The 26,281-nt window shown below is 34.8% G+C and overlaps 2 protein-coding genes across 3 annotated transcripts; both read left to right on the top strand.

Annotated features, from left to right (window-relative positions):
* The first annotated feature begins 4,072 nt into the window (after window positions 1–4,072).
* LOC137831641 (FACT complex subunit SPT16-like) lies at window positions 4,073–9,388 on the top strand. Its single transcript, XM_068639400.1, has 2 exons — window positions 4,073–4,398; window positions 5,991–9,388. Exon 2 carries the CDS (start codon window positions 6,005–6,007, stop codon window positions 9,206–9,208), a length of 3,204 nt encoding a protein of 1,067 aa, XP_068495501.1. The 5' UTR covers window positions 4,073–4,398; window positions 5,991–6,004; the 3' UTR covers window positions 9,209–9,388.
* Window positions 9,389–13,340: 3,952 nt separating this feature from the next.
* Window positions 13,341–21,229, top strand: LOC137831640 (uncharacterized). Of its 2 annotated transcripts, none has more exons than XM_068639399.1 (2): window positions 13,341–13,904; window positions 19,713–21,229. In XM_068639399.1, the coding sequence occupies exon 2, from the start codon at window positions 19,752–19,754 to the stop codon at window positions 20,862–20,864; it is 1,113 nt and encodes a 370-aa protein (XP_068495500.1). In that variant the 5' UTR covers window positions 13,341–13,904; window positions 19,713–19,751; the 3' UTR covers window positions 20,865–21,229. The 2 variants fall into 2 exon arrangements, with proteins under 2 accessions (XP_068495500.1, XP_068495499.1); XM_068639398.1 differs by having other exon boundaries at window positions 13,341–13,909.
* The last annotated feature ends 5,052 nt before the right edge of the window (window positions 21,230–26,281 follow it).

Below are 26,281 nucleotides of genomic sequence, written 5' to 3'. Positions count from 1 at the left end.
GACTTTTAAAGCAATAAAACACTCTAATTTAGATTTTGATAGAGTATAAAATACCCTAATTTTGATAATTACTGCAAAGTAGAGTTTGATCTTAAAAATGATTAAAAAAATATGTGCATGTTATAGATATGAAAAATAATGAACTAAAAAAAGAAAAGATGAGATTTGATCTTAAAATGTTGAGGAACAAGATAAGAATCTTAGATATATAAAAAAACCTTAAAAATAGATTTTAGATTTATATATAAACATATACGAGATAGAAGAGTTTTATAAATTTTAATGAATATTATCTTCCTCATTCCCCTATATATAAATTTATATTGTTAATCAATAAAAATAAATAATTTGATGTAAACATGATTAAAAAATCACTAATAAACATGACTTACAAAATACACAATGAATACAATAAATAAATAAAACTATTGTATATGAAATTAAAATATGTGAAATTATTTTTTCCCTTTTAAAGCATATATTAGTTTTGAAAATTGGAATAAACGACTAATTCAGTGAAAAAAATTTGGCAAATCAGTTTAGTATATAGTTAATTTGAACCAAATGATATATGTTTAATATGCGGGTCAACAAAAAATATATTTGTTTGAGGAAATAGTACATTTTTTAATAAAAAAAATTCTAATAAATTTATGAGTGGCAGGGTGGATTGTTCTCTCATTTTCAACACACTAGTCAAACTTTTTTTTATTGAATTTAATATTATATGTATAAATAATAAAATTGATTTATAAAATTAATATAAATTGAAATATAATAAAAATTATTACAAATTTTATGTTGTACTGTTCAAGAATAAAAATATTACTATTATTATTATTATTATTATTTAAACTATCAATCTTTACATATTAAATTTCAATTATTATTTTTATAAAATAATTTAACATATAAAAATAGTAATTATCTCCTTTTATTCATTAAGAATACTATCATCCACTAAAAAAACTAAAAATTACTACAATGAGAGAAGAACGTTCTTGAGACTAATGTTCTAAGAGTTGGTATTCGGTACTTGAGTAGAAACCTGAGGCACGAACGTGCAAAATACACTGCAGTTCTAGAAATGAGAAATGTAGAAAGTGAAAACCAAATTTGAGAAATCAAATAGAGAAAAACGAACACGAATATCAAATATAACAAAAACAGAGTGAAAAATGAAGTTTCAATACAGAGGGAAGAACAAAGAAGTTGAAGATGATTTTTTAGGGCGAAAACAGAGTGAAAAATGAAACTTCAATTTAGGGAAGGACGAAGAAGTTGAAGATGATTTTCTAGGGCGAAAAAATAGTGAAAAATGAAGCTTCAATTTAGGGAAAAATAAAGAAATTGAAGATGATTTTCTAGGGTGAAAACATAGTGAGAAATGAAGCTTCAATTTAGGGAAAAATAGAGAAATTGAAGATGATTTTCTAGGGCGAAAACATAGTGAGAAATGAAGCTTCAATTCAGAGGAAAGAACGGGGGAGAAGTTAAATATGAGGGATGTGTAAAAAACGTGAGAGAGCTGAACATGATTTTTTAAGGTTGAGAAAGTTTTAATCTATAAAAAATAATATATGAAAAGGAGCGTGTCTCACAAAAGAACAAAATACGGGAAAATAAAAAACAAGGAATGAAAGAAAAATATTACATTAGTAAAAGTGTAAAGACTTGGGGTTTCAAAATCCCCAATTAAGTATGTGTATTAATGAAAGTTTTCACAATCTCTTAATTTTTTTTTGTAATGATAAATTAAAGAATTCAAAAATATTAATCAAAATCAAGTGTGTATATATGTATAAACATTAGTAAGTAGATATGTTAACATAAAAGTAGGTTAATTCATCCTATATATAACACGGGCTAGTCTATCAATATGTTTTTTTTTTCTCCATAAAAAAAATAGACATTTCAAAATGGATATGTTTTCTCACCATAATATTGAAATTTTCCTTTAAAACATACCAAGGTAAAAATCTATTATTTTTTAATAAAGAAACTCGTTAAAAATTATTATTTTTTATATAGTCGAAACTTAAACATAAATATTATATTATATATTATTTATTTAGTTATAAAAATATAATTTTTAAATTTACTATATCTATACCTATATATAAAGGGGATTCCCCACTTTAATTGCTAAAAATTGTTTTCCTACTTTATCCTTGCTTAATATTTTGTTTTATCAATTTATTTTGGTTATTTGGACATTTTGGATTTTCCACTTTAACTGCTCTAAATTGTTTTCCTATTTTATCTTTACTTAATATTTTGTTTTATCAATTTATTTTGGTTATTTAAACATTTTATAATTTTAGAAGTTAATAAAACAGTTTTTTAATTTTATTTTATTTGTTCTCACTACTTAACTGACAGGAAAGTGGAGAGAAATGGGTTACTTTTCTGTTTTAAACTAATATTCTTCTTTATTAAATAAGCATTTTTTAATTTTATTTTATTTGTTCTCATGGCAGGTGAGTGGAGAAATTGGTTACTTTTCTGTTTTAAAACTAATATTCTTCTTTATTAAATAAGCAATTTTTAATTTTAAAATTTTATTTTATTTGTTCTCACTTAATGGGCATGATGGTGGAGAGATTGATACTTTTATTAGAGAAGAGTGGAGAGAGATGGGTGAAACGTGGGTTTATGCACGGTTACTTTTTTTAGGCAAAAAAAATTATATATAAGAAAACTATGAGAGAGGAAGAATATAGAAACATCTTACAAACTATTGTTTGATGTTATTTGATATTCTTTCTACAGAGTCTCGCGCAAATTCAATTTTGGTATTCTTTCAACAAATTCAATTTTGGTGTGTTTTCTTTCATATTTCTCAAGCACAAGAGGAAGAAGGAGATAGAGAAGAAGAAATCGAGAAGTTTCAAGCTGTGATGCTCAGCGTGAGCAAACGCCTTCATTGTTGACCCTTCCAACATCTAAATGCAAGCGCACACAGTCTTCCTTGGCTGCCACTATGCCTCCCGCCTCCTCAAAATTCTAATTTTGAGATTCTGAAACAGTGTACTACTGTTCCTCTTTAGATTCTGAAATGTGTATTGCTAATTTTCTTCATATTTCATCTCTTTTATTTATCTTATTTTGTTTTTCATATTTCTTTAATGTATACATTTTATTTTATTTTTTCCAATAGAGATGTTTAGTTTATTTTATAAATTAATAACTTCAATTTCTTTACTCATTAAGAATCACATTATTAAAATAATATTACATTTGATTTATTGTGATAAAAAAATATAATTATTTAATTATTTTAAACATATTTAATTAAATATATATATACCTATATATAAAGGGATTCTTCTCTTTAACAGCTCTTAATTTTTTCCCTATTTTATCCTTATATAAATATTTGATTATATTATGGACATTGTTGTCATTTCTTACTTTCTCTAAAATATGTAATATATGTGGAGGAACAATTTTAAATTGAAATAGAGGTTGGAGATGGTTTTGGATTGAAAAAGTGGTTACTTTTCAAAGAGTTGCATAGAAAGAAGAATGTCTCTTCAAATTTGAGAGAAAGAAAAATATTAGTGGAAATACCGGAGAAGATGAACGGTTTTGAATTGCAAAAGTGGTTAATGTGTGTGACATTCTTAGGAAATAAAATTTGTAAAGAATAAAACACTTAGAATGATGATCAATTACTGGTTAAGCCAATTCACACAAAATATAATAATTTTACATAATAATGATAATGTCATTTTTTATTTATAATATACTATAAACTTATATTGTTAAGATAAATGTGCAAATAATAATATTATTTATTCAAATTTTAATATTAAATATAAATATACATAAATGAAAAAATAAGAAATGCGGATACACGTGCTTGTGTTCCTGTAGTATATTATTAAAAATGTTATGAAATATAAAATTAGATGGTAATAATTTGACACCACTAAAAAATAAAATACATTATTTTAACATCACTAAAAGATAAAAAACATTTATTTATTTTTAATTTAAAATTAGTTGTTTGGTAGGAGTACTTTTTGTAAGAGTGTTAAAGTAATATTTTTGTACAAAATTATCTTTTAAATATTTTCTCACTGTCATTTTTGTTACTCTGATGTGCGGAACTCAACTTTCTATGATAATATAATTATTCTTCCCATATGAACCCTAATTTCCCTCCTTTCGATTTTCTCTCTTCTCCTTCGCATTCTTTGGTGGATGCTCTGTTTCCCCTCCGACCCACCGAACAGAGTATATATATGTTTGTGCGCGCGCATTGGAATGATATTCAAACCCTACATAGTTTCATTGCCCCCTATTCGGGTTCTTGAATCCCCAAATTGAAGAAAAACAAAAAGTACGAAGAGTTTTCGCTCACCGCAGACAAGAGGCAAAGTGTCGGAAAAGGTAACGATCTTTACAGTTTTTGTGTATATTTTTTGCCTTTCATTCTTCCACTGTAGTTTTAGAACCACGAAGTTCTAATTTCTTCGTAGAAAGCGCGAGCCATTTTTTGCACGATTTGCTTTGTTTTTTCTCTACTGAAAATTTGTATTACTTGGAGTTATTATTGGGTTAATAAGTAAAATTTGTGATTTCTTCATCTTGCAGTTATACGTAAGTCTCGACAATTCATCGTAGCACTTTTTTTTATCGATTTTTCTTCTTAGAACTATACTTTGAATCGTGTTTTTTACTGTAACAGAACTATGCTTGTTATTGTCAAGCCTTGTTTGCTCAGATTCTTGATGAAAAATATTTGTGGTTTATTTTTTCTCGAAGCACTTGCAATCTACGTGTTTGTGTTAATGCTCAGTTGGTCTATTTTCTTATTTGTTACATTGAGATGTTCTTTTGGCATGATTGAGCCTAATATTGGGTATTAGTCCAGCTTGTTCTACTGATTTGCTTCATATATACAGCATGAAAACAAAAATGACATGGCCGTAGATATTATACTGAGTTTGAGCTACAAAATTGTAGAACCAATGAAGCTACACCCTTTCATATGTTATGTATTTTCATTTGTTTTAAGTAAATGTTGACATGCTATTGCTCATGTTATATCTGAGACAATTTTATGCGTGCTACTTTCATTGTTCCCGAACTTTCTGGATTTAAGGGTTATACTTAGTTACTTATTATTGATTTCAACTGTCTTATTTGTGGGTTTGTGCTTGTTAGCTGATGTTGAGATTAAGATTGTTTTTGTGCTCTATTTTTCTGTTATATGAAGGCTCGGTAGTCTTTATTGTGCTCATTGAACATTGCTCGAGTCGAGTCTCATTATATGGCTATTATCTTACTCGATTATTTTTCTTTCTAGTTGCATCTGTTGCTGTAGTGAAAGCTTATAAAAGCAAAAAACCATGGTTGTTCATACATTATTTGTGAGCATAATGTAATTGGAGTTCAGTTGCTATATGATTATGATTTCGATAGACTTCTTCTAACTTCTTTTGTTGCTATCATACTCTGGTTATTCTTTGGCTATCACATTCCAATGTTTCAAATGGTGCTTAGATCTACATTATCCAGCTTGTTGCTATTTCCAAAAGTGTGCATGTTTGGGAAATGATAATACCTTTTTGTCATGATTTGCTTCCATTCTTTATGATATTTTCCAGTGGCTAGTTTTATTTATTCTGCCTCATCATCTATATTGATTTTATGCTGTTGGTTTCTTCACATTGTTTATATTAACCCAGTAGAAGCAGATGGCACTTGTAATCGTTATATTACATTCTTCAAAGATCTATGTATATTTAAAATTAATTATTTCAACTCTATGGCTTATTTACTCATATCCTGGGATTTTAAATTTTAGTTGCTTGAGTCTTCAGATATAGCCAGCAATGGAAGGGATCGAGATAACTAGGACTCCTTGTTCCTTTAAACACCTACTTTTCTAGTGGCTGAAAAGGAACTAAAACCTATTTTGCATCAGCAATTGTATGGCAACTTCTAACTGATGTTACTGTGTCTTAATTTTTTCCCAGTGTGAAAGCAAACTATGGCAGACCATCGAAATGGGAGTACACAACCATCCAATGGAAAGGCCAGTGCAGCAGGAAGTGGATATTCTATTGATCTGAATGCATTTCAGTCCCGATTGAAAACATTTTATTCACATTGGGATGAACACAAAACAGATCTGTGGGGATCTTCTGATGCAATCGCAATTGCATGTCCTCCACCTTCAGAAGACCTGCGGTACCTGAAATCTACAGCTCTGAACCTATGGCTGCTTGGATTTGAGTTCCCCGAGACAATTATGGTTTTCATGAAAAAGCAGATACATATCTTATGCAGCCAAAAGAAGGCTTCTATTCTTGAATCTGTCAAAAAATCTGCCAGAGAGGCTGTTGGGGCAGATCTTGTTCTGCATGTCAAACCTAAAAATGATGATGGAACTGCTCTAATGGATGCTATGTTCCGTGCCATCCGCACTCAGCCAAAGTCTGATGATCATGATTCTTCCATTGTTGGATACATATCAAGAGAGGCTCCTGAAGGCAAACTGCTTGAAACATGGACTGAAAAATTAAAAAATACAAAATTTAATCTCATTGATGTTTCCGGTGGATTGTCTTCTATATTTGCAGCCAAGAGTAATGAGGAGCTCACATCAATTAAAAGAGCAGCTTACCTGACAACCAGTGTGATGAAAAACTTTGTGGTTACAAAACTTGAGAATGTAATCGATGAGGAGAAAAAAATCTCTCATTCAACATTGATGGAGGAGACTGAGAAAGTTATTCTGGAACCTTCAAAAGTGAATTGTAAGCTGAAGGCAGATAATGTTGATATTTGTTACCCACCAATTTTTCAGAGTGGTGGAGAGTTTGATCTCAGACCAAGTGCTGTCAGCAATGATGAGTTACTGCATTACGATTCAGCCAGTGTGATTATATGTGCAGTTGGAGCCCGATATAAGAGTTATTGCTCAAACATAGCTAGGACCTTCTTGATTGATGCAGAACCTCTTCAAAGTAGAGCATATGGGGTTCTTCTGAAAGCCCATGAAGCTGTCATAGGCTCTATGAAGCCAGGAAACAAGTTAAGTGTGGCGTACCAAGCTGCAGTCTCTGTTGTGGAAAGGGATGCTCCGGACTTGGTTTCATATTTGACAAAATCTGCTGGGACAGGCATCGGCATTGAGTTTCGTGAATCAGGATTGAATCTGAATGCAAAAAATGAACAGATAATTCGAGAAGGCATGGTCTTTAATGTGTCAATTGGTTTTCAGAATTTGCAAAGTGAGAAAAGTAAGCCCAAGAACAGGCATTTCTCCCTGTTGCTTGCTGACACAGTCATCATCAACAAAGATAAGACAGAAGTTGTGACTTCTATGAGTTCAAAAGCACTCAAGGATGTAGCATACTCTTTCAATGAGGATGAGGAAGAGGAAAGGCCAAGGACAAAAGTGGATGCCAAGGGAGCGGAGCCCTTTACTAAGACAACTCTAAGGTCAGACAATCATGAGATTTCAAAGGAGGAGCTTCGAAGGCAGCACCAGGCAGAACTTGCTCGACAGAAGAATGAAGAAACTGCAAGGAGGCTTGCTGGTGGTGGAAGTGAGGCAGGAGATAATCGTTCTTCTTCAAGGACTTCAACAGAACTTGTGGCGTACAAGAGCATAAATGACCTTCCCCCTCCCAGAGAAATGATGATTCAGATTGATCAGAAGAATGAAGCAGTTCTCTTGCCTATAAATGGAAGCATGGTGCCTTTTCATGTGGCTTTTATTAGAACTGTTTCGAGCCAGCAGGACACTAACCGCAACTGCTATGTCAGAATTATTTTTAATGTCCCTGGCACCCCTTTCAGTCCTCATGATGCAAACTCAATGAAGTTCCCTGGATCTATATATTTAAAGGAGGCTTCATTCCGCTCGAAGGACTCAAGGCACATTAGTGAGGTTGTGCAGTCAATTAAAACCCTCAGGCGACAAGTTGTAGCAAGGGAGTCTGAGAGAGCAGAGAGGGCAACCCTGGTTACTCAGGAGAAACTGCAACTTGCTAATAATAGATTCAAGCCAATACGGTTGTCTGATCTCTGGATCCGTCCTGCTTTTGGTGGTCGTGGAAGGAAGATACCCGGTACGCTTGAGGCTCATGTGAATGGATTTCGTTATTCTACCACCAGGCAAGATGAGCGTGGAGACATACTGTTTGGCAACATTAAGCATGCATTTTTCCAGCCGGCAGAGAATGAGATGATCACGCTCCTGCACTTCCATTTGCACAACCATATTATGGTAGGAAATAAGAAGACCAAGGACGTTCAGTTTTATGTTGAGGTTATGGACATGGTCCAGAATGTTGGAGGTGGTAAGAGATCAGCCTATGACCCTGATGAGCTTGAAGAAGAACAACGGGAGCGAGATAGGAAGAACAAGATAAATGTAGAATTCCAAACCTTTGTGAATAGGGTGAATGATCTCTGGGGTCAGGCACAATTCAATGGGCTTGAATTGGAGTTTGATCAACCTCTTAGGGAGCTTGGCTTCCCTGGGGTTCCTCATAAATCTTCAGTGTTTATTGTTCCGACTTCAGCCTGTCTTGTTGAACTGATAGAGACCCCTTTCCTCGTTGTCACGCTAGGTGAGATTGAGATTGTGAATCTTGAGAGAGTTGGGCTTGGGCAGAAGAACTTTGATATGACAATAGTTTTTAAAGACTTTAAGCGTGATGTGCTGAGGATTGATTCTATCCCTTCTACATCACTTGATGGCATCAAGGAATGGCTTGACACTACCGACATTAAGTATTACGAGAGCAGGTTGAATCTGAACTGGCGTCAGATCCTGAAGACAATCACGGATGACCCTCAGAGCTTTATTGAAGGAGGTGGTTGGGAGTTTCTGAATTTGGAGGGCACTGATTCGGAATCTGAAAACTCAGAGGAGTCAGACAAAGGTTATGAACCTTCTGATGTTGAACCCGAATCTGATTCTGAGGATGAAGCCTCTGACAGTGAATCACTTGTTGAGTCTGAGGATGATGACGAAGATGAGGATTCTGAGGATGACTCAGAGGAAGAGAAGGGAAAGACGTGGGAGGAACTGGAGAGGGAAGCGAGCAATGCAGACAGGGAAAAAGGAAATGAGTCTGACAGCGAAGAAGATAGAAAAAGAAGAAAGGCAAAAAGCTTCGGTAAGTCAAGAGGAACTAGTCTAAGCAGTAGCATGCCAAAGCGGGCTAAGTTAAGATAGATTCTTGGGTTTTGTTGTTAGCCGGTTTAAGGTTTAGTTCAGTTTGTTTTATGCTGTTGCTGCAGTTAGCATAGTAGCTTGTGTCTGGACTTTGGAGCTCTCCTATCATTGTAACTAAATATTTTTCTCTGAAGTTATAGTTCAGCCAGTTGATAGAAATGTATGTCCTTATATTGTTTACGCGCCTTTTTCATTCAATGAATGTTTTTTATTTGGTCTAATTATTAGTTCTCTCTTTCAGTAGCCAACAGGCTATAGAACCACCATGACTGTAGCCAGTGATCCAGGCCACGCCATAGCCTAGCTTCCGAATAATTCCTAGTTTTTTGCTTTAATTGAGTCAATCACAGTAACGGTTTTGTGAAGTTACTCAAAAACCTTTTACCTGTCTTTCCTCTATACTGATCATTACTGATACTTTTACATCAGTATTATTTTATGTATTTGAAAAACATTAGTGTGAATTCGTGGAAGGAATTTTTATGTTGGTATTGAAAAAGCGATGGAGGTTTACATAATTTTACAAAGCTTTAGGGTTGATTAGAATACTTTTCTGTGATTAGGCAAAAAGCTTCAATCTAGAAATGCAAGAAACCAAAAGAAATAAAAAATGCAAGAAATCAAAAGAAACAAGAATGCAAGAAACCAAAAGAAAGCAAAAAGAAAAGTGAACCCTAACCAAAAGCGTGAGGAAACAGTTGCAGTGGCGAGAGTAAGAGAAAGAATCTGAGAGGAAAGAGAAGAAGAATGAAAATATATATCACTAGTGTCATTAAGCAAATTATAATTACAGTGGTGTACTTATAAGAAAAGCCTTTGCCTAAATATATGACAATAATAAGAAAAAATATGGGCTTATTAAACAGTGCACCATATCACTGCATCCAAAAAAATATCCTAAAAAATGGGTACATATAAAATTACATTTCGGACTCCTTTTTTCGGAATACAATAATCTTTTCTAGATAATTTTTTCTGGAATGTATTTCAGTTCCGGATTTTTTTTATCCGAAATGGGATTTTGATTTTTTTTTCTGGATTTTTATATCCGAAACACAAAAATCTCTTCCGGATTTATTTTTCTAAAATGCATTATTTTCAATTCTGGATTTTTATTTCCAGAAAAAAGGATATTTTTGGAATTTTTAAAATTATATTGGGTGCAGGTTCAAAAGTGTTGGGTGCAGGAGCATTTGCCAAAGCACAACAGAAATAAGTTATTTTAACGAAATGAAAAAAAAGAGTGCACGAAACGAAAATAGTTACTGTAATCGAGAAAATATAGAAAATATAAAGGTTTTAATCATCCCTTCAAATTACGAAGAAACGCGAAGAATGAAATTATTTAATCGATTAATTATAAGTTTGTAATCGATCATAGTATCTTACTGTATATAATCGATTTTAAGATTATGTTAATTGTTTAATCTTTGTAATATAACTAATTTTTATTTATAATTATAATTTATAAATAATTAGTTAAAATAATTTATTTAAATTTTAATATTAAATGAATAGTTTATTTTAATATATTATTATTTTAAAAATTAAATTTAACATATTAAAATTTATAATATTTTTTAATTAAAATTTATATTATTAAAAATATTTTAAATATACTAATATATAAATAAATTTATTCTCATATTAATTAAATCTACTATAATTTTTTCACTCCCGTTTTATTTACTTTTTCTTATTTAAACAAAAACTAAAACAAGGAGTATTTTTAGTTTGAGTACTCCAGATGAATGTTAAATTATGGTGGAGAAATTAATAAAATAAAATACACTGGGTCTTATTTAATACTACTAACCTATTTATTAAATTAGTTATATTTTATAAATGTGAATGTGGGACTTTAAAGGCATGAGTAAAAAAATTAGGGTAATGATATTGAGTGTTGAAAATGAATCAGTGGGTTGAAAAAGAAAAAAAAATATCAGTATACATAAAATGTGACAATTACTGTGGAGATTAAAAAAAAAAAGAGGTTTGTTAAAGGTAATCTAAGCATTTGAAAATAGATAACTGGAATAACATCTTACTTCTAATAACTATATTAAATATTTTACACCCTTAATTTCAATAAAAGTTAAAAAATTTTATTTTTAATTTTTGTGTTAAATTCACATTTAAACAAAATTATATACATATGTTCTATTTAGATAAAGTTTAAACATTGAAAAATAAATCAAATACTAAATAAAATGAAAACAATAATAAAAAATAAAAAAATCAATTAATTATTTATTTAAATATATATATATATATTTAATTATTAAAAACAATTATTTAAAAGAATATTTTAATAGATAAAAAGCAACAAAATAAATAAATAAAATATAATAATTAATTCTTATTTTTTTAAAATTAATTGGTATTTAATGATTTTTTCTATATATTTTATATCATTTAAGTTACTTTTAAATAAATTAACTCAATTCTTATGTTTATAATACAATTTCCAAACTTTTCTTTATAAAATTCAGTGTATTGATAAAAGAGATGCATTAAACAGGAAGCAATTTTCACCAAAATAAATTTTTATTTTAGATTACGATAAATAATTTATGATTTATAGTGTGATCCAAAAAAAATTGTTAATGAATAATTAACAAAAATAAAATTTAATTTAAAGGTAAAGATGAAATAATAACTTTAAATTGATAAAAAAAATATTTGTCTGAAAGCACTCATTAAAATATCTCTGAAATCACTTTACTAAAAAAATAACTTAAAACATTGAAAAATGGAAAACAGAGGAGGGACTCCTTTCTTCTTCTCTAACTTCCCTTTTGATATCAAAGAAACTGATTTATGGAAAAATTTTCGAAGATGGGGAAGGGTGAATGATGTTTTCATATCGCGCAGATTGAATATAAAGAAACAAAGGTTTGGTTTTGTCAGATATCAGGGTGTGAAAGATGTTAGGACGTTGGAGAATCAACTGAACACAATATGGATTGGGAGCTGGAAAATGAAAGCTAACAGACCGAAATACAATAAGGTAGCTGAAACAAAGAAAGAATGGAACGCTAAGTTGGAAGAAAAGGCAACAGAAACAGTGAAAGAGATCAAGCAAGTGTGGAGGGCAAAAGGCAGTAATTCGTATGCTAACATTGTTAAGTATGGAAACAGAAACAGAGCACAATCCGATGACAGGGCAAGCTTGAACGCTATTCAATTTAGAGCAGAAGAATCTACCAGGGATTGGCTAACGAAGTGCTATATTGGGAGAGTATCGGATCTAAGTAAAGTCTCAAGCCTAAACGAAAGATTCATCTTAGGAGGATTCGGTCATATAAAGATCAAATATCTGGGTGGTTTTCATGTTTTGCTGAAGGGAGAAGATGTCACAAAAATCAAAGAAACGGTAGAGGACAATAAAGAGTGGTTCGAAGAGTTATTCGACACAGTCATACCATGGGAAGAGAAATTTGTAGCGGTAGACAAACTGGTATGGGTAAGGTGTAGAGGCCTACCATTGAAGCTATGGAACTCCGACTGCTTCAAACATATTGCAGCGTTATTGGGAACTCTGGTCGAGGTGGATGAGGCAACAATAGCACTGGAAGAGCTCGAATACGCAAGGTTTAAGATTAGGGTATCAGTGGGCTGTGAGGCAAAGCTAACAAGCTATATGAGAATTAATGATGTACTGTATCAGGTATCGGTGGAGGAAGAATGCATTATTCCAGACTACAAGCTCTGTCAATGCCAGAGGGACGACGAAACTGGAAGTGTAGATACAGAGGCCGAATCAATTGGGTCCCAAGCTTCAGACCGATCGGTATGTAGGGAGTTTGAGGAAAGCAAAGTTGAAGAGGAAGACTCGTCGGTAGAACCGCCCGCCATGGCACAAAGTCGCCGTAGATCGGAACCAATAATTCCGTCTAGGTGCTGCGAGCCTCTTCTGGCAAGACCTACAGGTCCTATCCCTGTACCTAATCGACCTACAGCTAAAGGAAAGCAAGTTTTAGGGTCAGAACCCCCAACGGCTACAACCATGGCTGACGTGGCAAACTGGATTGGGCCTGTTGAATCGGGCCAACGTGTGGAGCGCCAAAAAACTGCGGAGAAGGGAGTTGGGAGGTGTGAGTATCAAAAACCTTTTTCTTTGGAAGGCCCATTCGTTGACAGGGAGGACCTCCTACAGAGCGGAGCGCTGGAAAGCCCACCCACCTCTGAAAGGGGTCACGTTATGGGCGAAACAGAACAAGCTGGTCAGACTCAGACCACCATGGAAACATCTTTGAAAACCAGAAATGGAGAACAAAACGCGACTCTCGTCAGGACACACAAAGACGACGCAGAGGGGAAAAGAGCGACGCCAGAACAAAGGGCTGGAATTTCCATTTCGCTATCCATTTCGTCGAAGGAGGCGGAAGCCACGGGGAAGCACGAACCAAGAATTTCAATTTCGAGAGTGGAGGACTCTTTACTTCAGACAAGCGAAAGGGAAGTCATCCATCTTCCTAGACATTTGGGGTCGAATTCGGGCAAAATAAGAAATCCATTCCTGCCGTTCGGCGAACAAAAGGAAAGGGGGGATCATTCGATTGCGGAAGGTTCGTCCAATTCAATAAAGGTTTTTAACGATTCAGTATCCATTTGCTCCTCAAGCACATCTGAAAGAAGAGTTTTCTGGGTGGGAGACACAAGCAAAAATAACAAGCGGGAAGACCGAAAATATGTAAGGTCAGTTTTATCCCAAATTAGCAATTCTGTTTCCGATTTGGCTATCAATAACTGTAATCGTTTATTTTGGTTAAAAAACGGTAGTCAAGAAACGATTAGGCTATGGGAATTGGGTAAAAAGATAGGGGCGTCTTGTGGGGAAGAAGGTAAAGTAATGTTAAATTTAGAGGAACTAGAAGTAAGAGATAGGAGTCTCAAATCTCGAAGGGAAGAAGGGGAACATAGGGGGTTCTAATGAGAATTTTAACTCTAAACGTGAGAGGGTTCGGGAACTCTTTGAAGATGCACTAATCACATCATTGATAGATGGTTCATTGTGTTTATTGGTCTTGCTAAGGAGGTAAATACCCCTGTTATTATTGTAAATGTGTATTCTTCGTGCATCATGCAAGTAAAAAGGAAAATGTGGGCAGATTTATTAGAGATCAGACAAAGGGAACAATGTAATTCTTGGTGTGTTCTGGGTGACTTCAATTCGGTAAGAAATGAAAGGGAACGAAGGGGGATAAATCATCATAGCAGTATTAACCGAGAAATGCAAGGTTTTAACAACTTCATTGATAGTATGGAGATGGTGGATTTACCCTGTATCGGAAGAAAATTTACCTGGTATAGGCCCAACGGCAAAGCTAAGAGCAGGCTGGACAGATTTTTAACCACTTTTGACTGGTTACAACAGTGGCCAGGAAGTAAGCAATATGTTTTAGATAGACAAATTTCTGATCACTGTGCACTGGTGCTTAAATCAAATGTGGTGGATTGGGGGCCAAAACCATTCAGGTTTCTAGACATCTGGCAGGAAGAGAAGGAGTTTGAAATTTTTGTCAAAAGTAAGTGGGAGAATTACTTGGTCCAGGGAAACGAAATCCTAGTGCTAAAGGAGAAACTGAAAATGCTAAAGAGCGATTTGAAAGGATGGAACAAAGACGTCTTCGGGCATACTGATAAGATTAAATTAGACATCGTAAAGAAAATTCAAGAGTTGGATATGAGAGATGAAGTAGACGGTTTAGATGAGAACATGATTACGGAAAGAAGAGATCTCTTAAGCCAGTTACAAGTTATAAACATGAGGAAGGAATCGTTATTACAACAAAAGTCAAGAGCACTGTGGATTAAGCAAGGGGATTCCAATTCTAAGTTTTTTCATGCTTCGATCAAGTGGAGGAGAATGAGAAATGAGATAAAAGGAGTTCTTTGCCAGAATTCAGGTAGCTGGGTGGAAGAACCTAATATGGTAAAGGAGATGGTCAAAGAGTTTTTCAAGAATAAAATGACTGCTGTTGACGACATTGGAGTAAGGTTGGATAACGTGGAGTTCAAGGAGTTATCTGATCAAGACAACAATTTCTTGACTGAACCTTTTGATGGAAAAGAAATAAAGGAAGCCATTTGGAATTGTGATAGCCATAAAAGTCCAGGCCCAGATGGTGTAACTTTCAGCTTCATTAAAAATCATTGGGGTCTTCTTGAAAAGGATGTGGAGGGTGCAGTGAACTGCTTTTACAGAGAAGGGAAGATACCGAAAGGTTGTAATGCTTCTTTCTTAACGTTGATTCCAAAGAATGAGAACCCCCAATCTCTAGAGGAGTACAGACCCATCTCTTTAGTCGGTTGTGTGTACAAGATTCTGACCAAATTGTTAGCTAATAGGTTTAAAAAAGTTATTGGGAAGGTGGTAGATGGGACACAATCAGCTTTTTTGTCCAATAGAGGTTTATTAGACAGCGTCCTAGTGGTGAATGAGGTTTTAGACGAGCTGAGAAGAAGAAAGAAGAGCGGGGTGGTAGTGAAACTCGATTTTGAGAAGGCATACGACTCGGTGAGTTGGGAGTTCTTATTTTATATGATGAGAAGACTAGGGTTCAGTGAAAAATGGATCCAGTGGATTAGAGCTTGCCTAGAATCGGCCACTGTTTCGGTTTTAGTAAATGGTAGCCCGACTAAGGAATTCAGGCCTTCTAGAGGTCTTAGACAAGGGGACCCGATGGCACCGTTTTTGTTTTTGATCGTCGCACAAGGTTTAGCGGGTTTGGTAAAAGAAGCGACAAGGAAAAATTTGCTCTCGGGAATTAAAGTTGGGGGGAAAAAGGTGGAAGTGAACTTACTCCAATTCGCTGATGACACCCTTTTCGTCTGCGAATCTAACGTTCAAAATTTCATATGCATTAAGGCTATCATGAGATGTTTCGAATTAAGCTCTGGTCTTAGAGTTAATTACCATAAGAGCAAAATTGGTGCAATTGGGGTTGGTAGGTATGAGATGAATGCGTACTCTGATATACTTCATTGCAGTCTCATGAATATACCCTTTATATATTTAGGCCTACCTATAGGAGGTAATCCATCCAGATGCTCGTTTTGGGAGCCTGTGCTTTCAAAGGTTAGAAAGAAACTATCAGTGTGGAAGGGGAAGAACCTGTCTTTTGCAGGTAGAGTATGTCTTATAAAATCTGTCATCAGTGCCATACCACTCTTCTTCCTATCCTTTTTCAAAGCACCGATTGGAGTGTGCAAGGAGATAACCAAACTACAAAGAACTTTCTTGTGGGGTTGGGGAGCGGAAGGAAGGAAAATTGCTTGGATAAGTTGGGAAAACGTTTGCAAGGCAAAAGAGGAGGGAGGTCTAGGCATTAGAAACATTGAGTTGTTCAATAAGGCACTCCTGGCAAAATGGCTATGGAGATTGGGATCTCAAGAGTCTGGACTCTGGAAGGATGTTCTAGATTCAAAGTATGGCCAGTGGGGAACGTTAATATCACATGCACCAAATCGAAAGGGGTATACATCTAGATGGTGGAGTGATCTAGCCAAGGCTAGTCTTTCTGACCAAGGGGTCAATTGGTTCAATCAGAATTTGGGTTGGAAAGTGGGTTCTGGGGAGAAGATCAAATTTTGGGAGGACGAGTGGTTAACCAATGACCAACTCAAAACAAGATATGAGAGACTATATAATAACTCGGAGCTCAAAGACAAGTATATAGGTAGTTGTGGAAGCTGGTCTACGGAAGGGTGGGAGTGGAACTTCAGATGGAGAAGAGATTGGTTTGAATGGGAGAAAAGTATGGTAGAGGATTTCATGGCATTTATATCTCGAGTGACACCGCGACAAGAGGATGTGGACATACGAATTTGGATTGATCCCCCGTTATATACATTTACGGTGAAATCAGCATATAACAGGTTAGTAAAGCATGATACAGGGGGGGTTTTGCAGGTGTTCGAAATACTTTGGATTTTAAAGGTCATGCCATCAGCTAAGTTTTTTGTGTGGAGGGCACTACAGGACAGATTAGCAACAAAACAGAACTTGCAAAGAAGGGGCGTGTTATTGGGGGATACACTATGTGTGTTTTGTGGAAAAGAGGAAGAGACATGTTCACATATCTTCGTCTCATGTGAAGAATCAATTAAAGTATGGAACATGTGCTCCAGTTGGATGGGAGTAAGTTCGGTGAACCATAATGTTTTGAATCATCATTTTGAACAATTTCCTGGCATACGTTCTAATCAAGAAGGTAATAGGTTATGGAAAGGTCTTTGGGTATCAGTTGCTTGGTGTATATGGAAGCATAGAAACAGGATTATCTTCAATCAAGCTAAGTTAGATGTGGAGGAAATTTTTACTTTAGCACAAGTACAATCATGGGTTTGGATGAAACAAAAAGAAAGGAAAGTCACTTTTTCATTTTCCGATTGGATTTTATCTCCTTTAACATGCATCAATATGACTATTAGATAAAGATTTATACTGGTTTTAATATTATGCATGTTGGTTGGCTGCTGCAACTGGTTTTAAAATTGTTTAAGACCCACGGGCTGGACTGGTTTTATATTCTAAGTTACGATGAGGTGGGGAAGGTGTTTGCTCTCTCATTACTGCAGGAAAACAGGGAGGATATCTTATAAAATATGCAGATTCTTCTTTCATGAAGCGGAGTGGAAGGTGTTTTCTTGGTGCAGGAGCTACCCGGGGAGTTATGAATCTTGGAAACCAAAGCCGTGTTCTTCAAATCTTAAAACTATTGTGTGCTGGGGAAGTGTATCGACCACACAAAAGAAGGAAGCTGAGGAGCATGCCATAGGTGATGTGTATTCCATGACAGGAACAGTTGGTGTTCCCATGACAACCATTGAAGCCAGGTTTGAATCGGTGCCAGAGATGGAATATGATGCTCTCTCCAATGCAGTCCGTGGAGAATTTTGTCTGAGAGGAAATACCTTGTCCTCTGGTTACCACAAGCGTGAAGATCTGACCAAAGAGGTTATGGTTGATGGTTGGTTTCACACAGAGTTATAGATGATGCACTCTGCTGTCAAGAGGCAATCCCTGGATTTGTGTTAGCAAATGCAGCAAGGTCCGGGGATTTCTAGTCTTTGCTCTTCATGGTTATGTTGTGCTGGTCACACCATGTTAGCATGTTTTCTCTAGCAGTTTTCCCTCGCCACCAGGCTTTTGTTTGTTTTGTGCTGGTTTATGCAGATTCAGGTTTTTGGGACCGAGTATCTTTTACTAGTTTTAAGGTTTTGAGTTAAGTGGTTTGTCGCTTAACTTTGCTCTAATTGTTGAATGCTTTATTAGGAGTCTTTATGTATAAGGGTTGGAACACCCCTAAAGTGTTCCTATTAATTCTATTAATTCATTGCTGAAAAAAAAAATAAAAAAAATAACTTTTACAGTTATTTTAATATAAAGCGTGTTCATCAAGGACTCTAATATGCTATGAACATTGAAATCATAGGCTAAGGTAAACGAGAACTTTGGAAGATCAATGTCGGAAGATTAACCCAACAACTTCAACTTGTGAGCTATTTGATTGTTCTATTTCACCCTTCTTACATCCGAATCAGAATAGTTAAAATAACATAAAATTAAGGGTTCAGTTTTTAAATTCAACACCACCACGGTTTTCTTTTAATTAGAGAATCTATTCCAACTCAACTCTACTATTTTCTTCCCTACAAAAAAAAATGCTTTTGCTTTTCTCACCAAAAGGAATATATTAATGGAACAAGTAATGTATTGTTACTTAATTCTAATAATACAGTGAAATTTTTGGAGGGTGACCAATTTACTGGGTTGAGAACAAAGTCAACAATAAAAAAAAAATCAGAGATTTCTTGAGGGACAAGAAGGAGAAAAGTTCAAAAAGCAATAGGCTTCTCTGTTTATAGATTCTCTTGTGTTATTCTATGTTTTTGTCATGTCTAGTGTTCAAAAATCCCTTTTGTCCGTGTTTTGTTATCTCTGCTTAACGAAATAGAGGAAGTGATCTTCAGTCATATGTTTCAGTGATAATCATGAAATTTAATTCACTCCTCTTCACATTCTAGGCACCAAGTCAAGGTATTTTTCTTCCATTAGTTCCATTCAATTACGTTTTTCAATCAGTTTACATTTCATTTTCTGCTGGAATTATCATCTTTTCTGTATTTTTTCTTGTCTTTGTTTTTCCGATTTCATGAATATATCTTAACATAGTTTGAGTTAAATAAGCAAGCTATTGCCTTTTTTTCTGTTCTTAATTTCCTGGTAATGAATAGAAAACTTCTTTTCATTTGCCTTTTCTTGGCTGGGCTCATTTCTAGGGAGACTTTACTGCTTGTTTCCATGTAACTTCTGAGAAAGCTGTTTCCAAGAAAGACCACAAGAAGTTTCTTTCAAGCTTCTAAATTGTACGAAGTCAACCCAATTTGGATAGTCATGATGAATGATTCTTCCTTCTTAAAAGCCTTCCTTTTCAACAAAATTCCAATATCCTAATCCAAGTCCCAGAAATCAGATTCATCTTTTTGTTCACAGGTCCTGAGAAAACGTGGTGGGAAGCACCAGTTTGCATAGATGAGTATTATGAAAAATGGAAGTTACCAAACTGTTGGCTCAACCTCACTAGACACTAGTGTTGGTCTTGTTTGCCACTATGAATTTGAAAATGGGTCATCTCAGTTTGTGTTCATGGATGTTGAAAGTGGAAATAGAGCTTCCCTTAACCATTGGCTCTGCTTCTCCACTGAAAACTTTGTGCAGGCCCTTGCTTTTTGCAATGGCTTAATTCTCTTGTCAGGTTTTAGTGAGGACCAACTCTGTTATCATGTGTTCAACCCCCTCACCAAGCACAATTTCACAATCCCTCAAGCTAGAATCCAAGATAATATTAGCAGAGTTGGATTAGCCTTTGATGGATGCCAATTTGAGATTGTGCTGATTGAAGCAGGTTCTTCACCATCCAATGGACTAAAACTGCATGTTTTCTCTTCTGACACTGGCAAATGGAGGAGCCAAAACCCCAGCAACATAACTGCTCCTTCTTTGCCAGAATATGAGTTGGAAGAACCTGGCACTGGCACACCTCCTCTTTACTCAAATGGGTCAATTCATTGGGAAATAGGTGGACAGTTGGTGGTGTATCAAGTTCAGAGAAGCCATTGTGAGCTATATGAACTACCAAACAATTCTAAGGATTGGTCTTGGGAGCCGACATTAACTTTTCGCAGTCGTTTGTGTGAATCAGGAGGCAGAATTTACTATTGCTACACTGATTTTGATGGCTTTCACATTTGGAAACTTCTGAATGAGCATGAGCATGAATCATTCCTGTATTATTGGGATTACAAAACGTTTCCTTGGAGGCTAGTCCACAGTGTGGAGCCTGAAGTGTTCATGTCTAAGCTCCAAAACTTCTGTGACAACTTCTATGATTGGGAGCCTTTCAAGATTGCACCCATTGCCTTCAGTGAACGAGCACAAATCATATATTTGCAGCTTCCAGGATCTGTTGTTTCTTACAATCTTGATACAGGAACTCTGGCATCAATCTGCACCTACTCTTATCCAGGGATGAACTTCAATTGCTGCTCATTCTTTTCTTCAACTTCTCACAATGCACTGAGTGACACCAATGGAGAAATGGAGCTCAATATACCCATTGCAGAGATTGAGAAGTTAGCCCTCTAAATTACATTTATGTTCAGTGATGACTATGGTGTTTAGCTGACATTAAACTTCATTATGCTACTAATGGTTTTCATGTTTTGCTTGGTAAACAATTATGTGAAAGTATGTATGTATTATGTAGAATAACACTTTAATGCTTATTCAGATCTGTATGTATGTAGAATAACACTTTAATGCTTATTCAGAGATGTATGTGTGTATGTATGTAGAATAACACTTCAATGCTTATTCAGAGACATCATTATCGTTTACAATTTGTATTTAGATGGATGTGACCAACAAGCACATTTTCATCTCAGTAATATTTAGATGTATTAAAAAATTAATTAATTTTAAGAAGTTTTTTATGTTAACTTTTTTTTTAATTTAATTTCAACATAAATTAATTTTAACATTTAAAAAAAATGTTTTCTTTTCTTACTTTTTTTCTTTTATGAAAAGGTTTATCCAAACCAATATATATATAGATAGATAGAAGAGCATGACAAAAACAATAGACAAAAAAAATCAATGACGAGTAATTTGAAAAACATTAAGGTATATTTATTGTTATAGAATAAATTAACTAATGTTTTTTTTTATTATTATTATAAATTAGATAGCCACGTATTATATAGATAGAAAACTCATTAAATTGGGATGGGTCACAATTTTAAAACTACCTTTCAGCAAAATAGTGTTAATTTTATTTTATTTTTTTAAAATTGTATAATTTGTGTACAAAATTGTATAATTTTTACATTCTAAACTGTAAAATTTTGAAGATATTTAAGAATTCAGAAAATATAAATTCTATAATTCAGAGTAAATTAGGCTTTTCATAAAAAATAAAAAAAATATAGAGATACAAGAAGAAAGTATGAAAATGTTGAAGACTGGACCAATCTACAAGCTTTTCACTTAGGCTTAACATGATCCAAGCTGTCAGCAGCTTTTAGGAGTTTTACTTCCTGCACCCCAATAATTACTAACTCCATTCTGATACTAAGATTGAAAATACTAAAATATATTTGCACCTTCAGCAAAAGGCATTTAAAACTCAGACATCATACACACACTTGAGCAAAATACAAGCCCTAGCTCTTGATACCAATTGTTGGGTCTATTAGTGTCTAAGTTCAAGAGGGGAGGGGTGAATTGAGCTTATAAAATTTTCGCAAGAACACACAATTTTTCAGTATTCCAGAGGCAAAAAGAACAGATTGTTTTTACATGAAACAGATTGATTCTTCAGAGCAGTCTTGGCACAATTTGAATTTTGTTCAATGTAAAATTGTGTTCAACAAGAAATATAACAGAACCAGATCAGCTTAATATTGTGAGGATGAAGGATACAGCTATGCTTAGAAATCAATCAAAAGCTACACAACACAAGATTTCAAGAAGTATGATCCTTTCTCAGGTTTTAATGAATGATCAGTTTGTTCACAATTCACTTAAACCATTATATGCAGCAACCTTGTTTATGATCAGAAAACTTCAACAAATCAGGAAGAACAGTTTTCACTTAACCCAGAATTAACAGATTCAATTTAAAAAGAACAGATTTAGTTCTTGACAGAATTAAGCAAAAACCAGAAAAAAGTGCAGGGATGAGAATACAAGATACACACGTTTTTATACCGGTTCACTCATACAGAGCTACATCCAGTCTCACCTTACCCCAAGGTGGAATTCACTAAAAACAGTACCAATCACTTACAAAATCAGCAGTTCTTGAACACTACAAGAACAACACACACAATGCTGAAAAACCCTATTTCAGCACACCTTGCACTCCAAGAAACCCTATCAAGGAGTGACTAACACTTACACCTTTACAAAACAGAATAAAGGAAAGATTACACCTGAAAAGAAGATGCAAGAACTCAAAACCAGTAGTTCAATTTGCTGCAGAACTGCACCAGCACCTTCACCAAGATTCAAGGTTTCCTAGAACAAGCACACTTGAAAATCTCTTTGGAAAACCTTTCAAAAACTCTTTCAATCCTTCTTCTCACATGGAAATTATTTGATCTCTGTCAAAAGCGTAATTCCTCAGCACTTGTTCATGTGAGAGAGACATTGTTTATATAGAAAACAGTTTCTAACTTCTTTTCAAAAAACAGTTGAAAAGCAGTTAAGAAAACAACAGATTCAGTTTTGAACTTAACAGATTTATTTTGTGAAAACTGCCAACTCAGCTTAACAGAAATAACTGTCTGAGTGGTACCTTTGGTGCCCTAACTAACTTGTGAAAAACCTTTCAGCAGACCAAAGAATAAACCTGTTCTTTCACAGTAAAACAGATTAAAGTATAACACACAGGCCAGCTCAGCTTAACTGAAATAACGAACTGAGCTTTCCCTTGGTGCCCTAACAGAAATTTAGAAAAGCCTTTTAACAGAGAAGAAATAAACAGATTCTTTCTCCATAAAACAGATTTATTTGTGTACTGTTTTAAAACTGTTAAAACCATTTTAAAAGCTTTTCAAAAACCATTTAACCACATCATGTGCTTGATCTAGACTTGGTTAGGCATCTAGGATAGGTTACACAGCAAAAGGCAATCATACACACTTACAAGCCTAATTACAAATGAATCTAAAAACCTATTACAATCTTCAAAGCATACAGGCCATTTTCTTCATCAAACACACATCAAGCCTTGGTAGGGAAGAAGCTTCCTCCAGCTTCAACAATCTCCCCCTGTTTGATGGAGACAAATCCCCTTTGCTTTGCACAGCTTTGAAGAAAAATGACCAAATCTGTACAGAACTATATACAAAGAAAACAGATGTTAAAGCAGAACAAACAGATTTAGAAATGATATACCTGCAGATTTAACATCTGAATCATATCAGCAGCCACTGTGAATATCATCTGCAGAACCTGTTCCAGGCTATTCTGTACCAGGCTATTCTTAGGCTATTCTGTACCAGGCTATTCTTCTCCCCCTTTGGATTCATCAAACAGAATGGGAGCACAAAATACCACAGAAAAATAATAGCCATACATAACAGTTCAAATAAAACCAACATAGAGATTCATTACAACCCACAAAACAACTAAAAACAGTGCAGAAAAAAACAATACAGATTAATCTCAAATTGTTCAACAACATATGAAAGGTAAAGGCTTAGAAATAGGATCACTTGTTGTTGTAATAGAGCTCAGCTAGCTGCACTTGAACTCCTTCAAGTTGTTCATCCAAGTGTTGAAACCTGGCGTAAGTCATCTCATAATGTGCCTTCTGCTCATCTGTGAGTGTGTCCAGCCTGCTTAGCACCTGTCTTTCAAACATAGACAGAGGTTCACCTCTGTACTCAGGTGCCTCATATGCAACTATTGCATTCTGACTAGTGGCAGCAACATCTTCATGTTCAACAGAATGTACTGGTGATTCGTCCATGTGTTGCACACCATCAGCATTTTCTTCTTCTTCATTTCCTTGAGGAGCAGCTTCTTGCTCAGCCCTTTGTCCAGCATTCCTTCTAAAAACCCAACCATCTTCATCCTTATAGAATCCCATTTTCATGAGTGTGGAGTTATCTATTTCACTTGCAGCCTTAATAGAGTCATTCCTTTCATTGGTAGTGTCCACTTTAAAGTGATCAATTAGTTTTGACACAAATATTGCATAGGGAAGACGATAGTCAGGTAGTCTTGCAGATTTTAGCATATGTTCAACCATAGTACTTACCCAATTTACCTTAAGCTGATTCATGATGCAATACAGCAGTATCAAGTCTTCCTCATGAAGTACAACATGATTACTTCCTCTAGGGGTAAGCTGCCAAGCAATTATATGAGCTAAGAGTCTAGGAATTAGAGTTAGGCTACCTGCATGATACCTAGCTACTGGTTCAGTGGGATTCCTCACACAGCTTCTATAAAATTGTAATTTGTTGAATCCTTGAATTCCAGCAGTGTTTCCTTTGCTCACTTTCAGTCCTGAATATTTGATTCCACCCACACTGCTCCAGATTTCCCTAGTGATCTTCAGCTTCACTCCTTTTACATGCGAAACCAGATTTTTACCATCCTGTTCAAGGTTGCAGTAAAACACCTTCACAAGGTCTGGATAGACATTTCCATTCATCTCCAGAAATCCTTTCAGCTTTTGATGTTTGAGCAAGTCTTTGGCTTCTATCAAATTTTCCTCTCTCAGCCATGAGAACTCAAGCAGCTTGGGTACATTGATTTGCTTCCTGCCAGTCTCATGTATGAACCTTGTCATTGCCTCTGAATCTCCAGCAAACCAGTTTTCCAGGATACCTTGGTTGCTTTGAGATTGCTCCTTGGATTTCTTCTTTCTATGTGAGGAGGATGCCATGCTTAATCTGTTTTTCCCTGCATCAATATATTACCATACAATTCTAGAAGAAAGACATTACAGATTATTATTCAAAAGCAGAAACAAAACCTGTGGTGAAGCAATGTGCACCTGGACAACTTATAGTGCAAGTGAGATGGTGTGAGGGACGAGCTAAATTGTGCTAGGTTTATATAGACTTATTAAACCAAAATTGAAAAGCACAAATTTTAATTCAGGGCAATGTAAAAAGATTTTGGAAATAATGAATTTTGAAGAAAAATCAAATCCCACAGATATGCTACAGATTTTATTCCAATGGTGCAGCAGGTTCAGGTGTGGATTCACATAAGAATATCTTGGAACCTGATTTTGGTACATCAAATCTGTTGCATCTACACAAAATCCAATTAGTTAGGATACCCACACACTAATTTGCATGGATCTGCTGGTCAATAACCGTAAAAGCAGTCAATAATAAAGTGAGAGAGAGAAAAATAAATCTTTCTCTTTCCTAGTCACAGTTGTGATTTCTGAAACAGGGAACGAAACATGTTAAAACATAAAACAACAGATTGAAATTTTTCACTGCAGAGGACAATTCAAGCTAATAATACTCAATTCATTTAAAAGAAAGTGAAACCTGTCTTTAGCAAGTGGTTTAGTGAACAGATCAGCTAATTGAAATTCAGTACCAATGAATTGTATATCACATGTTCCATTAGCTATATGTTCTCTTAGAAAGTGATGTTTAATTTCAATGTGCTTAGTCCTTGAGTGCATGACAGGATTCTTAGACAGATTTATGGCACTTGTATTATCACAATTTATAGGTATGTTATTTAATAGAATACCAAAATCACTTAGCTGCTGCCTTAGCCATAAGGTTTGAGCACAACAACTTCCAGCAGCTATGTATTCTGCTTCTGCTGTGGAGAGAGCAACACAAGCTTGCTTCTTGCAATGCCAAGAGATTAGACTTGATCCAAGCATGTGACAAGTCCCACTTGTGCTCTTCCTATCAACTTTGCAGCCTGCAAAATCAGAATCTGAAAAACCAATCAAATTCAAAGATACCTTGTTAGGATACCACAATCCAACATCTTTAGATCCTTGCAAATAT

The sequence above is a fragment of the Phaseolus vulgaris genome, chromosome 6 (assembly GCF_000499845.2).
Source record: "Phaseolus vulgaris cultivar G19833 chromosome 6, P. vulgaris v2.0, whole genome shotgun sequence".
Lineage (NCBI taxonomy): Eukaryota > Viridiplantae > Streptophyta > Magnoliopsida > Fabales > Fabaceae > Phaseolus > Phaseolus vulgaris.
This window is presented reverse-complemented; position numbering and strand designations above follow the sequence as displayed.

Excerpts from the sequence above, each read along its gene's own strand:
- LOC137831641 (XM_068639400.1), top strand. The coding sequence starts at position 6,005 with ATGGCAGACCATCGAAATGGGAGTACACAACCATCCAATGGAAAGGCC.
- LOC137831640 (XM_068639399.1), top strand. The coding sequence starts at position 19,752 with ATGAGTATTATGAAAAATGGAAGTTACCAAACTGTTGGCTCAACCTCA.